General features: G+C 45.1%; 1 protein-coding gene across 1 annotated transcript in view; it reads left to right on the top strand.

The window, feature by feature from the left end:
• LOC135981874 (cytolytic toxin-alpha-like) overlaps positions 1–13,607 on the top strand; it is a 52,081-nt gene extending 38,474 nt beyond the window's left edge. The window contains exons 4-5 of the mRNA XM_065586530.1: positions 9,537–9,601; positions 12,048–13,607. Coding sequence (XP_065442602.1) covers positions 9,537–9,601; positions 12,048–12,143 — 161 coding nt within the window. The 3' untranslated portion in view covers positions 12,144–13,607. The remainder of the gene's footprint in view (positions 1–9,536; positions 9,602–12,047) is intronic.
• Positions 13,608–14,945: the final 1,338 nt, after the last annotated feature.

Here is a 14,945-nt window from a genome sequence, read left to right as displayed (position 1 = left end):
GATGCGCTGGAGAGGTTTTAGTTGGGGGCTGAAGGTGACAGCTAGTGGTGTTCTGTTATTTTCTTTGTTGGGCCTGTCTTGTAGAAGGTGACTTCTGGGTACTTGTCTGGCTCTGTCAATCTGTTTTTTCACTTCAGCAGGTGGGTATTTTAGGTTTAAGAATGCTTGATAGAGATCTTGTTGGTGCTTGTCTCTGAGGGATTGGAGCAAATGTGGTTGTATCTTAGAGCTTGGCTGTAGACAATGGATCGTGTGGTGTGTCCTGGATGGAAGTTGGAAATGTTATACTAATAAGAGAATACCAACAGGATCTTATAAGAGGGATAAAGCAAAATGCCACGTTTATTGCAAATACAACAGACAGTTGTTACATTCATTCATTCACACAAGCATTCACACAGGTTCTGCAGTAATCAGTTATAGTTACCAGCCTTAAGTTGCTCGTACCAAGTCACTGGCCAGGTGCCCGGGACACGAAGTTGGAGCAGAGTCGTGTCAGATGAGCATCCGATGCTCCTGGAGGGTGGTAGCAGAACCAGACTCAAAGAACACAGACCCACGGTTTTGTTTTTATAGGTCTTTGGTCCTATGCAAGTCTATGGGGATTGCCTCGTCATGCTGAGGTCATGATTGGGGCAACCATCAATCAGCTTGATCAGCGGATGGTACATTTATGATGGACATATGTTATGCATGTTATCTTCGAGTCTTCTATCTCTCCTTGATGTGCTTTGGGCGGGTTCCGGCTTGCCCTCCGGGGGTCATCCAGTTTCCTCCACCCTGCATTATCTTCAGCCCGCAGATAGTTGTGAGTCTTAAGTTTCGGCTGGTACTAGTTCCTGATCGATCATTTACCTGTCACAAACACTCACTTCCATGCATTCAGCATTCTCACATCCAAACTTAACAGGTTTGTTTTACATGTTTTTTTTCCCCTCTTTGCATTGCTAAAAAACATTGGTACAGAATTCACATAGCACAATCAAGATTCCAAGGGATGAGAGGGCCAGTGGCAAAACATCATTGTTTTCCCAAAGTTCTTATCACTCCCTGGTACAAACTTTCTGTCCTGTAACAGCATTCTTATCGGTTAGTCACATATTCAATTCTTTCCAGGCCTTAGATAATTAGTGTTTTGGCCTTGGGCTCCTTACAGGGATTGCTTCAACAATTTACAGCAGAACCAGAGAAACAGGCAGTGAACAGAGACACAGGGAGTCCTCAGTTAGGCCTCTAAAACTACATTCAACTATTTCCCTCTATTCATATATTTCCTAAACATCTGCCATCACCTTATAACATATAACCCATTTAGCTTGTCCCAACAGAGGCATGTAGGTAAGTATAGCGGTCAGTAGGTTTCCGGTATACGGTGATATTTATGTGATCATCGCTTATTAGCACAGTAGTGTCCAGGAAATGGACCGCTTGTGTGGATTGATCTAGGCTGAGGTTGATGGTGGGATGGAAATTATTGAAATCATGGTGGAATTCCTCAAGGGCTTCTTTTCCATGGGTCCAGATGATGAAGATGTCATCAATGTAGCGCAAGTAGAGTAGGGGCGTAAGTAATTAAAAGATCTTAAGAGTTGTACTAACGAATTGTAACAACATGTTCAGGAAACAGAAGGTACAGCTGCGGACTTGGGAGTCCCGCAGTTGTGGGCGATGGAATCAAAGACGAGTTCAAGGCTGGATGTACGGGCATTAGGGAGCGCGGACATGGAAGTCCGGCTGCCCGGTCAGCTGGCGTCACAGGAGGCAGGTGGATCTGATGCCCGAGCCACGGGAGGGGTGACAAAGAGGGACGGGACCCTACTGTCTCTTTCAAATGGGGGATGAAGATCTCTCTCGGTTGGAGAGGGCTCTCACCAAAGTGGGATATAATCCCTGGGGTTCCATAGCGGAGCTTCAGAAAAAAATGCAGACTGGGCAGAATTTGTTAGACCTGTATGCCAAATATAAAAAGCTGAAGCTAAAGGGTATTTGGACTGCAGTGGTCATGTGATATCAAATGTTGGGACAGAGAGAGGAGTTGCGGAGAAGGGAAGAGGTGTGTACCCAACAGCTGGTGGAAATTGAACAACTGAAAGTGCAAATCACTAACCAGGCTGCAACCCAAGCCTATGCCCAGGACAAGTTGCATGCCTTGGGACAGGACTTCCAGGTGGAAAAGGTGGAACGCACCCGCCTGGAAGCACTGGCTAAGCAAGTACTAGTTCTTCAGGGACTTGTCAAAGACTTGACCATCCATGCCCAGCATATGCCACAATGGCAGTGTGCTCGCCATAAAAAAAATCGAACAGTTAAAACGTCAATTGGCCATGCGTTCGGTCCAGGTGGTGAGCCTCACAGGGGATGATTTGGGTGACCCTTGTGAGAACTTTAATCTCTCCCTTTGTGGGAATCCTCAAGTTTGGATGGAACCTTGTTGCACCCCTATAGTGGCCCTTATTGAAACCGAGGAGAGGTCCAGCGGGTGAAGGAGGAAAAGGTCATATGTACGGCACCCCCGACTATGAGGAGAGCACCTCGTGGGGTAATTACAAAGAGCAAAGAGACCAGGGGGGGGGGTGGCTAGTTGAGGAGCCCACCTTCCTTGCTAAATTAGTAATAAAACAAAGCCTGTGCCCATAAAAAAAAACAATTCAGCAAAAAAAGCAAAACTGGGCCCAGCCAAGCAAACAGGCAGCAAACAGAAAAATAAAAAAACGGGTTAAAAGCCCTAAGGGCATAGTGGCAAAAGTAAAAAAAGCAGTAAGTACAGATATAAAAATTTCAAATCCCTAAAATAGTACTTAAAAAGTTAATGTATGTGTCATTTTAAAAAATAGGCAAGTAATTAAAAAAAATTAACTCTGCAAAAGCTAAAAAAGAATTAAGCAGTTAAACATTGTAACAATGTTAAAAAAAGTGTTATATTAAAAAAAAATCTTGGTTTCTTTTCAGCCATTCTAAAGGGAAAATGGGCCCTTTTCCAAAAAAAGTCTGTAAATAATCGAAGCAAAAAAACTATCTAAGTAAAATCATTTAACTATAAACAAGTTAGTCAAATTTGCTAAAAAAACATAAGGGGGTTCTATTAGCACTTAACTGACCCAAATATATATATAAAAATGTAATTTATATACCGCTATATAAAAACAAAGCAATATAAAAAATGTGTATTTTCCCCAGGATATGTGCAGTATATATTAAAAAAAATAAAAAATAAAATGAAAACCTACCATGGTACTTATTAAAATCCTATAAGGGCTCCAAAGGGAGCCACAATAAGTTGTGTTTTCCTTTTCAAATCACTGTGTGTTTTAAAAGCAAAAAATTAAAAGTAATCAAAACTCTAGTAAAAGTTAATTGTGTCCCTGTAGCGGGGTGGTCACCCCACTCCTGCCCAGAAGGGGTTAAAGCAGCCTGGGAGAGGACTGGGGCAGGGGAAAAGCTGGGCTGGTGGGGAGAGCAACCACATCTGTAGCCAGTGCAATCAGAATCATAGAATCATAGAATATCAGGGTTGGAAGGGACCTCAAGAGATCATCTAGTCCAACCCCCTGCTCAAAGCAGGACCAGTTCCCAACTAAATCATCCCAGCCAGGGCTTTGTCAAGCCGGGCCTTAAAAACCTCTAAGGAAGGAGACTCCACCACCTCCCTAGGTAACTCATTCCAGTGTTTCACCACCCTCCTAGTGAAATAGTTTTTCCTAATATCCAACCTGGACCTCCCCCACTGCAACTTGAGACCATTGCTCCTTGTTCTGTCCTCTGCCACCACTGAGAACAGCCGAGCTCCATCCTCTTTGGAACCCCCCTTCAGATAGTTGAAGGCTGCTATCAAATCCCCCTGTTCCTGATCACTTTCCTCTCATTTTGGCAACAAAAATGATTAGGGGTCTGGAGCACATGACTTATGAGGAGAGGCTGAGGGAACTGGGATTGTTTAGTCTCCAGAAGAGAAGAATGAGGGGGGATTTGATAGCAGCCTTCAACTACCTGAAGGGGGGTTCCAAAGAGGATGGAGCTCGGCTGTTCTCAGTGGTGACAGATGACAGAACAAGGAGCAATGGTCTCAAGTTGCAGTGGGGGAGGTCCAGGTTGGATATCAGGAAAAACTATTTCACTAGGAGGGTGGTGAAACACTGGAATGCGTTACCTAGGGAGGTGGTGGAGTCTCCTTCCTTGGAGGTTTTTAAGGCCCGGCTTGACAAAGCCCTGGCTGGGATGATTTAGCTGGGAATTGGTCCTGCTTTGAGCAGGGGGTTGGACTAGATGACCTCTTGAGGTCCCTTCCAACTCTGATATTCTATGATTCTATGATTCCTCTAAATGTTTCATAATTGATTCCTTGAGGACCTGCTCCATGATTTTTCCAGGGACTGAGGTGAGGCTGACTGGCCTGTAGTTCCCTGGATCCTCCTTCTTCCCTTTTTTAAAGATGGGCACTACATTAGCCTTTTTCCAGTCATCTGGGACCTCCCCCGATCACCATGAGTTTTCAAAAATAATGGCTAATGGCTCTGCAATCTCACCCGCCAACTCCTTTAGCACCCTCGGATGCAGCGCATCCGGCCCCATGGACTTGTGCACGTCCAGTTTTTCTAAATAGTCCCGAATCACTTCTTTCTCCACAGAGGGCTGGTCACCTTCTCCCCATACTGTACTGCCCAGTATTTAAGCAATAATCTGCCACCCCCAAAGGGGTAAAAATATGTTTTTTGTCTTTCAAAAAATCAAAAAAAGTTAATACCAGCTAAAAAGCAACTCAAAATGCCATAAATCTACTGTCCCAATAGAAAGTGTGTTTTGTGTTCTATGTTTTGTCTTGTGTTGTTTGTCTTGTTGCTAGCACTGTTATGTATCAAATGCTGCAAAAAAACATCCTCAGGTAGTAAACACCATATTACAAAAAATTGGTTTTAAAGCAAAAATATAAAAAGTTAGCCCACTCCCCATATTGCACATAGAATCTTTCTGGCTACCCCGGATCTCAAGCCAGTGGGCTAAAAAAAACAAAAAACTATTGGACACCAAAGGTTGTACCGAGTGGACTCCTCAAAAGTGGGTGTGTTTGTCCTTGCCTGTTGCTCCAAAGCCCTGTAGTAAAAACATGTCATTAAAATCCTGTATATAAAATAAATTAAATAAAACTAAAATACTGTATAATGGGCAGTGTGTATATATTAATTCCTAAAAAAGTGTTTTTAAAAAATAAAAATGTTAGCAACCCACTAGTAAACAAGTATAAATGTAATGTCCATATTATGTTTACCAATAATCACATTTACTGTTTTCCACAACCAAAAAGTTTCAGCTTTGCCCAATTATAAAAAAAAAAGCTATGTAAAACCCACAAAGCCGTAAAGGCCACTTAAAAAAAAAAGCCAAACGCAAAGGAATCATCGTTAAAAACATCAGGGAATAGCAAATTAAAAACAAGGTAATATTGCAAAAACTGGGGAAAGCGGCCCACATCTTGGATGTTAAGCGGAGGGGCCCATATGCCATTGTAAGCTGCATCTCTCCAGTAGTGTATCAACTTCAGCTACCCGGGAAATTAAAATGGGCGCACGACAATCAGCTCAAAACATATGTTTCTTCCTAGGTTTTTGGTCATGGCATCATGGGGCTCAGTTGTGGACCAGCCACCTGCCTGGACCATCTGGGTTTCCAGCTATCCATAAAATTATCTAAATAATTACCATTTAAAAAAAAACAACCCTTCAAAGGTTCTCCCTGGCTTGAGCTGCTGATGGGACCCAAGCCACAGTGTGGCGCAAGGCTAAACAAAAAGTGCCTTAAAAACAATGCATAGTCTGGATAGACACAGCAGGGCCACAGCAAAATACCTGGTGGGTGGCCCTGAACATGCCCTGAACCTCATGGGGACAAACCCTGTTCCTCCTGTGGTGGCCAAAAGCAAAATAAAAAGCCCTCTGGCAAATAATAGTAATCCCTAATCCCTGAACGCAGTATTGTTATTGCAACCTCCTAAACCAAGCAAACAACATCCCTAACAAAAGGCAAAAAAAGCTATACCAAAACAACTAATAACTTTAAAAGTTTTTGTCCGTGCCTCAGTTTCCCCAGTAAATGTATTTACGTTGTTCTTTTTCTTTTCCTTTTGCTTTATTTACAAAACAAGGCTGTAATAGCAAGAGCCCCAAACCACCCAAAACAGAAGTGGTGGAACTGCTCTTGCTGCTTCAGGCCTGCAAAATCCTTCATTGTAATACAATGTTTTTCTGGGTATTCTTCAAAAGCGGCCCCCAGCCAAAAGCCCCAGGTCCCCTGGCTCTGCATATCCCTCCCCAATTAAGTCCCAAACAAAATTGACCCAGAAAAGCTCCATACCCTGCCAGGCAGCCCCAGACGGGACAACGTTATGTCCCATCGCCCCACCAGCTGTGGTGGCAAATGTTACCCACCACTAAATGGGAGGCAGCCACTTAACGCTGAATCCTCCTGAATGCCACCTTGGGAGCTTTAGACATTTATCTGCCCCTGACATGCTTTCAGGTCCCAGCCTTCCTTCCCAATTGTACCAGCGAGGCCACCCTCCAACTGGCCCTCCTCAGGCAGATGTTGTCCTTGTCCCCCCCCCAAAAAACCAGACTTTAGTGGGCTCCTTGTGAAATGGGCCCAATATGGCAGCTAGTATTTAGAATATTCAGCAAGGGGCCATAAAAAACAAACAATTAAAAAAGGCCATAAAACTAGTCACAAGTACAAATCTCACCCACCTGACAGTGGCCACTGCCGCCCTCAAACATCCTGCCAAATTGGCTCTCCACACACGAAATACCTTGCAGGGACTAATTAAAACCATAATTAAGGACAAAAACCAACTAGCATGAAATTCAGTGTGCTCCCAGCTCCAACAATATTTAACCCAACAAATCTGTAGCATGTTTGTGCTATATAGTTGTTTATGTAAAGGGCCAACAGTAACCCCAGCCACCGTATCACACAAAACCCAAAGTCTAGCCGGTATGTCTAAAGCTGGTATGTTTTTAAAAAGCTGAAAAGGCCACAAAAACCCAGTTTAAACTAATACAAAAAGCACCAAAAGCAAAAGTGACTAAACAAAAACACCCCCCAAAAAACCCAGAGCTTAAAAACCCTCTCAAAACCCAAAGCAAGCCGGAGATCACAGCGGACCCCAAACAACTTGGGACCAGGACAAAACTCCCGTCCACCCTTCCCCCCCTTCTTCTTATGGTACACCCAGGCTTGGCCAGCCTCAAATAAATCATGTGTAAGTATAAAAGTGGGTTAGGGCTTGGGGCACTAACGCTTTCTTGCTTCCTCTAAGTAACATAAAAAGCACCCATCACTCTCTTGCTGTATTATTTTATTAATAAAGCTTTAAAATGTAATCGCTTGTGTTTTGTCATCTCCTCCCCAAACAATCCTGTGGCCTCAGCCTAATCACCTAACGCCTCAAGCAAATTGGTAACAAAAATCTGGCACATCCTGTCTTCTGACAGTGGCCAATACCAGGTGCCCCAGAGGGAATGAACAGAACAGGGAATCATCAAGTGATCCATCCCGTCGCCCATTCCCAGCTTCTGGCAAACAGAGGCTAGGGACACCATCCCTGCCCAGCCTGGCTAATAGCCATTGATGGATCTAGCCTCCATGAACTTACCTAGTTCTTTTTTGAACCCGGTTATAGTCTTGGCCTTCACAACATCCTCTGGCAAAGAGTTCCACAGGCTGACTGTGCGTTGTGTGAAGAAATACTTCCTTTTGTTTGTTTTAAACCTGCTGCCTGTTAATTTCATTTGGTGACTCCTAGTTTGTGTGTTATCAGAAGGAGTAAATAACATTTCCTGATTTACTTCCTTCACACCAGTCGTGATTACATACTCCAAACATTTCAAAGCATGAGCATTAGCCCCATCTCAGTATACCGAAGTGTACAGGGAGGGAGAAGAGCTGTGAGGAATCACGTAGTACAGGGGGAGGGATAGTTCAGTGGTTTGAGCGTTGGCCTGCTAAAGCCAGGGTTGTGAGTTCAATCCTTGAGGGGGCCACTCAGGGATCTGGGGCAAAATCAGTACTTGGTCCTGCTAGTGAAGGCAGGGAGCTGGACTCAATGACCTTGAAGGTCCCTTCCAGTTCTAGGAGATGGGATATCTCAATTAATTTAATTTATTTTTATTTTATTTATAGCAGTGTGTGGCCTGGTGGTGTGAATGGTGGACCAGGACTCAGAAACCCTGGGCTCTGTTCCTGGCTCTGCCACTAGCCTGTGGGATGACTTTGGCCAAGTCACAGCACCGCTCTGTGCCTCAATTTCCCCATCTATAGCAGGGGAATAACACCTTTTCCCTCCTCAAGCTCTACTGATGAAAAGGGCTGTGCGAGAGCTAGGAATTATCGTCCTTACGTGTCCACAGTAGTGCCTGAACTACACACTCACATGATAAAATGGCCGCTCTCTCCTACCAACAACATTTATCCTTCTGTTAAAAAACCTCGGAAATTAAATAGCAGAAAACTTCATTAGCCCAGAGCTGAGGCTGCCTGGCGATAACTCGCACCTTCCAAATCATCAAGGTCAGCAAAACTCAAGCTTGTGAAAACCAGGAAATACAGAGCTAAGGGACATGTCCACACAACCTTGACTCTGCCCACTTTGAGAAATGCTCCAGTACACCCATAACAATACTCATGCTCTGTCCTTGTGCTGTACTGAACAGAAGCTCCCTACACCTGCCCTACACTCGATCTCAGCCCACGCCACAGAAAGAACATCACAGCTGCTAAATCTTACAACCCCTTCAACTCCTTTTACAATCACTTCACCCTAATGCACATGATGCCAACGGACACCCTGCGTTCCCTTACCCTGCATTAAACTCACCTTCCACACTCATCTCCCAGCTCCCCAGGGCAAGAGGAACCCTGTGCCTCACTAGTGACACCAGCCTGCCCAGTGCAGCAGTGACACGAGGCATCCTGGCTCTCCCAAGGTACCCAGGCACCTCTGTCCTTTGATCACCCACACAGGGGCCAGGGAGAGAGGGACGGACACACACACACACCCTGTAGAGGGCCACAGCTCCCAGATCACAATCACAGCTCTTCAAGTTGTGCCAACGTATTCCTCCACCCTTCAGTACAGCTACACCTACCAAAGGGATTACAGCTGCAGTGCATGCATGTAATTCCCAGTTGCTATTGCCAGCTCCAGCGGGCAGAGTTAAGGTTGCGAGGGCATTTACATGAACTCGCTATCTCCTGGCATTCGCAAGATTCAGTTTTGCTGAACTTGGCTTTCTTGAAGGGTGCAAGTATCACCAACACCTTAACGCTGGGTTACTGAGTATTTTTGCCCTGTAATTTCTCTCTCTGTGTAGATAGTTAGCTATATAAAGAGCAGCACCCACTGGCACATGTATACGTTACACAGTATTGTTCCTAAGTAGGTGAGTGCAGGGGGGAAGATTCTGAGTCTCAGGTCTGGCCCAGCCGATCCTTTCGCTCTGTCATTGACCCGTGTCTGCCAATAACGCTCTGATTCTGTCTCTCCCCAGCGAATCTGACTCTGGATCCAGCCACAGCACATCCTGAGCTCGTCCTGTCTGAAGATCTAAAAACTGTGAGCCGGGGACACAAAAAACAGAGTTTGCCTGACAATCCTGAGAGATTTGATTATTCTTACTGTGTGCTGGGCTCTGAGGGCTTCACCACCGGGAAACATTCCTGGGAGGTGAAGGTGGAGGGAGGGCCAGCTGGGCTCTGGGCTGTGGGGGTAGCTAGAGAGTCAGTGCAGAGAAAGGGAGAGGTTGGCTTTACTCCTGAGGAGGGGGTCTGGATGGGGGTACGGCAGTGGGATGGTGTCCATGACTACCGGGCTCACACCAAACCTATCACCCGCCTGTGCCTGAGGAGAGATCCTAGGAGGATCCGGGTCTCTCTGGACTATGAAGGGGGGTTGGTGGCATTTAATTATGCTGATGATCTGGCCCCGATCTTCACTTTCCCACGGGCCTATTTCAATGGGGAGAAAATCTTCCCTTTCTTCTGGGTCTTGAATACAGGATTCCAGCTAACCCTGCTTCCCTGAGACTCAGGGTAGCCCGGGGCCCTGTCAGTACCAGAGAGAGCAGGCTAGATAAACCCATCTCATGGTCCTGCAGTGACTGCCCAGTCTGCTTGTTCTCATACTGTATGGTTCTGTAGGATTATATCAGTGAACAGGATCAGAGAAGGGGGGAGGGGGAAGAGGGAGAAAGGAAAGAAAGTGCCTCGGGGAGGGGAGGAAGAGGGGATGGGAGAGGAGAACTGGGGGCTTGGGGGGGGAGGGATGAAGGATGGATAACAAAGTGAACAGCTAGAAGGGGGAGGGGCAGCCACCTTGCAAAGTACACAGACCTTGATATGTATTTGAGGTGAGGATTTAATACTTCTCCTCGTGAAGTAAGTGAGATTCTCCGTCCCAGGGCAGGATCCTGTCCGGAGCACGCTCAGTGCACCAATACATCTGACAGAAACGGGATCCCTTAGAACAGGGGTGGGGAACATTTTTTGTATCAGGAGCCATTGACCCACCCAAAAAATCAATGGAGGGCCACACGTGTTCAACTCACCGGCCCAGGGGGGCACGGAGGCTGCAGCGGAGCGAGCCGGCACTCGCAGCTCCAGCCTGTCGGGGGCACCAAGAGTCAGGGCTTCCCCCATGCAATGGGGTGAGCCGGCACTTGCAGCTCACAGCCTTGGCGCGCACCCCCTCACACACACACGGGGCTGGAGCCATGAGAGCTGGCTTGCCCAGCTGTGTGGGGGGGGGGGGGGGGAGAGAGGGGGAAGCCCCAAGCCTCCACTCACTCCCCCACCCCCCTCAGCAGGTGATTTGCACATGTGTGGCCCATGGGATGGATGAAAATGAGCAAGGGGCTGGATCCAGCCCGCGGGCTGTAGAATGAGTCTGTGGGAGGTTCTGGCTGGACCCCGCACAGGCGCGGAGGGTGGAAAGGAAAGCTGAGGGGTCTGCAGGCAGGGCCAGAATGCCATTGGCAGTGCGATCCCCGCGCTGTCCTAGAGCCACTGCGGCTGGAAGCTCAGCTGCAGAACGGGCACCAGGAGCTCCGCCCTTTGAGCCCTGTGCAGGTCTTGGCCAGAACCCCCGTGGTGCTCACTGTCTGAAAGGGGCGAAGTAAAACCAGGGCTCTCGCCCTGCATCTCCACCCCCTCTTCCTGTACAGGGCACAAGCCCTGGCAGCTCACTGCACCGTCTCCACGTGCTCATCAAGGGGCTTCTAGCTGATTCACGTATAATTGCTCCACTCGCAGCATGGGCCCTTTGCACAGTCTGAGGGGGCAAGGTGTAGCCAATTAGCTCATTTTATTATCCATGTATGGTTGTGTTGTGTGATGTTAACTCATATGCTAAGTTACTTCTAATTCAGGTATGCTAACTAGACTTAAGCTGTAGGATTATAGAAGTATAAGAGTGAAAAGTAGCATTAGGTATATACGTGCAGCATGGCTGAAACGCAAGGCCTGCAGGCTGAGGCCTGTCAGATTTCAGCTTAGCCATACTAGGCCATAGGTTTAAGAATGCCTGACATGAATAAGTAACCAAAGATTGACTCTACGCTAGTGTGACGTTATATTGGTGTAATATAATATCTCATTGAAAAGTGACACAAGGCCAGAAAGAGTTAGCTAACTCATAGACTGACATGACCCATGGCAAAAATTTAAAGACTTGTTAGGAAGGGATATGTAATGATAGTTGGGCTATCCCATTAGGTTAGACTAGAACTTTGAAATGCAAGCCTGGATTGTTAGAGGTAGAAGGGGAGATGTTTGCTCAGGTCTTGAGATGTAAGCAAACAATTCTTGTCTATTAGTATAGCTTTGATTCAAGATCCGAAAGGAATATTAACATTTATGATGACACTTGAGGGAAATAGTATTATTGTCTCTATGTCTCTTTGAGGGTTGTGGTAAACTGTATCTGAACTGTTTAATGGATAAATTACCTGTGCTAATTGCCAGGATGTGTGTGAGACAGAGAGTTAAGCCTATTGTTCTTTCAGGCCATGAAGCTGCTGGAAACGTATAAAAACCGTGGAACAGGATCCTTCTTCTCACATCTGCTTTCGGTTTCAAGAGGGGGAAACCTTAAGCCATAAGAATTGAGATCCCCAGTCACTGACTGGAGTCACCCTGAATATGGACATTGAACTATAACCTCTGGACTATTTCTAAAAGGACTTTTGGCAACTACAAACTCATCATCTCTGCTTTTTTTTTTTAACTCAAGTCTGTATATTGATCTTTTAACCAACTCTCTATCTTTCCTTTTTTAATAAATTGTAGGTTAGTTAATAAGAATTGACTATAGTGTGTATTTTGGGTAAGATCTAAGTTATAATTGGACATGGGTGTGTGGCTGATCCTTTGGGGTTGGAAGAACCTTTTCTTTTATATGATGAAATAAGATTTTCAGTAATTATCATCATATGTTTGACATGTGTGTCTGGCCGGAGGCCAGAGGCTGGGTACTTTAAGGGAACTCTGTTGTTTGGACTTCTGAGTAACCAGTGAGGTAATACAGAAGCTGTTTTGTGCTGGCTTGATAAATCTAAATATTAGAATATCCACCACATTTGGCATTTGTTCGCCCCGTTCTCTTTGCAGTTCACCCTAATTGAGTGACCTCAGCTGGCTCCCACGGGCACCGCTGTCACAGCCAGTAAGATCAGAAGACTAATGGAAAGATGTGCCGGCAGGTGACGTTGTGGAAAATCAACCACAATGTACTGTTCAAGATCACAAGATACTTTATTGTAATATTATTTACAACACAGGTCCTGACCGCAGGGTACATGTTGTGCGTAGATGCTAATAAAAATAAGAGGAACTACAAACAACCTATGAAAAACAGGGCACCCCAATATTTATGGGGTGTGGAAATACAGATAAGGAAAAAAAAGGGTTGACACCTTCGTGCACATGCGTAGTATGTTAGATGTAGTCAAAATTACAAAATAAAAGAGGGTTCCCAGAGTGAGTAAAATTGAGGGTAGCCAAGGGAACATTCCCAGCAGGAACCATCCCTCTACTGACGTTCAATGGGTGAGGAATCCATCAGATTCTAAGAATATCTTTAGGGATGTGAGTATGACTATATTTATAACTTGGGCCTGGGTAATCATAGGATTTCTATATGCTTGGGTAATTGTAACCTTGCTCGTGACTCTAATAAAATGTGTAATACAGACTAGACATTGTACTTGTGAGTGTGTGTGTCACTATCCATGGTCTTCCTGTGTTCCTAGAGGCTCTAAATCTGAAGCAAATAGGTGACTGTCACTCTGTTAATCTCGACACTGTGGCAACCAGAGCCGAACCCAGGGTGATGTAGGATCAAATCACTGCATTTATTCTAAATAAAATAAAAGGCTACAAAAGGCAGAACCCTGCTCCAGGATCAACCCCTACCATTGTGCTAAAATGATTACTCACATCTAATCTTCTCTCTGGGTTGTTCATATGTGTTTGTATCCTACTGTAAAAATATCTTTGTCTTGCAAAGGAATGCAAAGTATTTTAACGGCAGAAATTACTAAATAAAATCCTACTTTATGCTTTCAGACCATTGTCAGATTGTGTGTTAAGTATATTGTACTATGCAATGTGTTGCTTTGTGCCAGAGCTAATCAAAATTTTGAAATACTTTGATATTTCAAAGAACAAACAAACAAATTCCTCCACCATTCAACACAGCTACACTTAACACAGTGAATGCAGCTGGAGTGCAGGCAGATCATTCCCAGTGGCTATTGCCAGTGACGGGGAACAGAGTTAAAGTTGCATGGGTGCTTAACTGAACTCTGTATTTCCTGGTTTTCAGACATTTGAATTTTGGTGAACTTAATATCCAGCAAGGACATGAGAGATCACTGGGCAACCTTAACTCTAAGTTCATTAATTTTGTTGCCATTTAATTTAATTCAATTTTGTTTTGGTTTTCACCAAGAAGGTTGCCACAGAGAATGCCAGTGAAAATGGGGTAGGTTCAGATGCTGAAATAGGGAAAGAACAAGTTAAAAGTTACTTGGACAAGTTAGATGTCTTCAAGTCACCAGGGCCTGATGAAATACATCCTAGAACACTCAAGGAACTGAGTGAGGAGATATCTGAGCCATTAGCAATTATCTTTGAAAAGTCATGGAAGACGGGAGAGATTCCAGAAGAGTGGAAAAGAGCACATATAGTGCCTATCTATAAAAAGGGAAACAAGGGCAACCCAGGCAATGACAGACCAGTCAGCTTAACTTCTGTACCAGGTAAGATAATGGAGCAAATAATTAGACCATAAGAACGGCCATACTGGGTCAGACCAAAGCTCCATCAAGCCCAGTATCCTGTCCTCTGACAGTGGCCTATGGCAGATGCTACTAAGGGAATGAACAGACAGGTTATCCTCAAGTGATCCATGCCCTGTCACCCAATCCCAGCTTCTGACAAACAGAGGCTAGGGACACCATTCCTGCCCAGCCTGGCTAATAGCCATATCTTCCATGAATCTATCTAGCTCCCTTTTGAACCCCATTATAGTATTGGCCTTCACAACACCCTCTGGCAAGGAGTTCCAGAGGTTCACGGTGCATCGTGTGGAAAAAATACTTTCTCATGTTTGTTTTAAACCTGCTACCTGCTAATTAAGGAATCAATTTGCAAACATCTAGAAGATAATAAAGTGATAAGTGATAGTCAGCATGGATTTGTCAAGAACAAATCATGTCAAACCAACCTGATAGCTTTCTTTGACAGGGTAACAAGCCTTGTGAATGGGGGGATGTGGTAGATGTGATATATCTAGACTTTAGTAAGGCTTTTGATTCAGTCTCACATGACAGATGACAGAACAAGGAGTAATGGTCTCAAGTTGCAGTGGGGGAGGTTTAGGTTGGATATTAGGAAAAACT

This window comes from Chrysemys picta, chromosome 2 (genome assembly GCF_011386835.1).
Source record: "Chrysemys picta bellii isolate R12L10 chromosome 2, ASM1138683v2, whole genome shotgun sequence".
NCBI lineage: Eukaryota > Metazoa > Chordata > Testudines > Emydidae > Chrysemys > Chrysemys picta.
The sequence above is the reverse complement of the archived record's forward strand: the minus strand, read 5'-3'. Positions and strand labels throughout refer to the sequence as shown.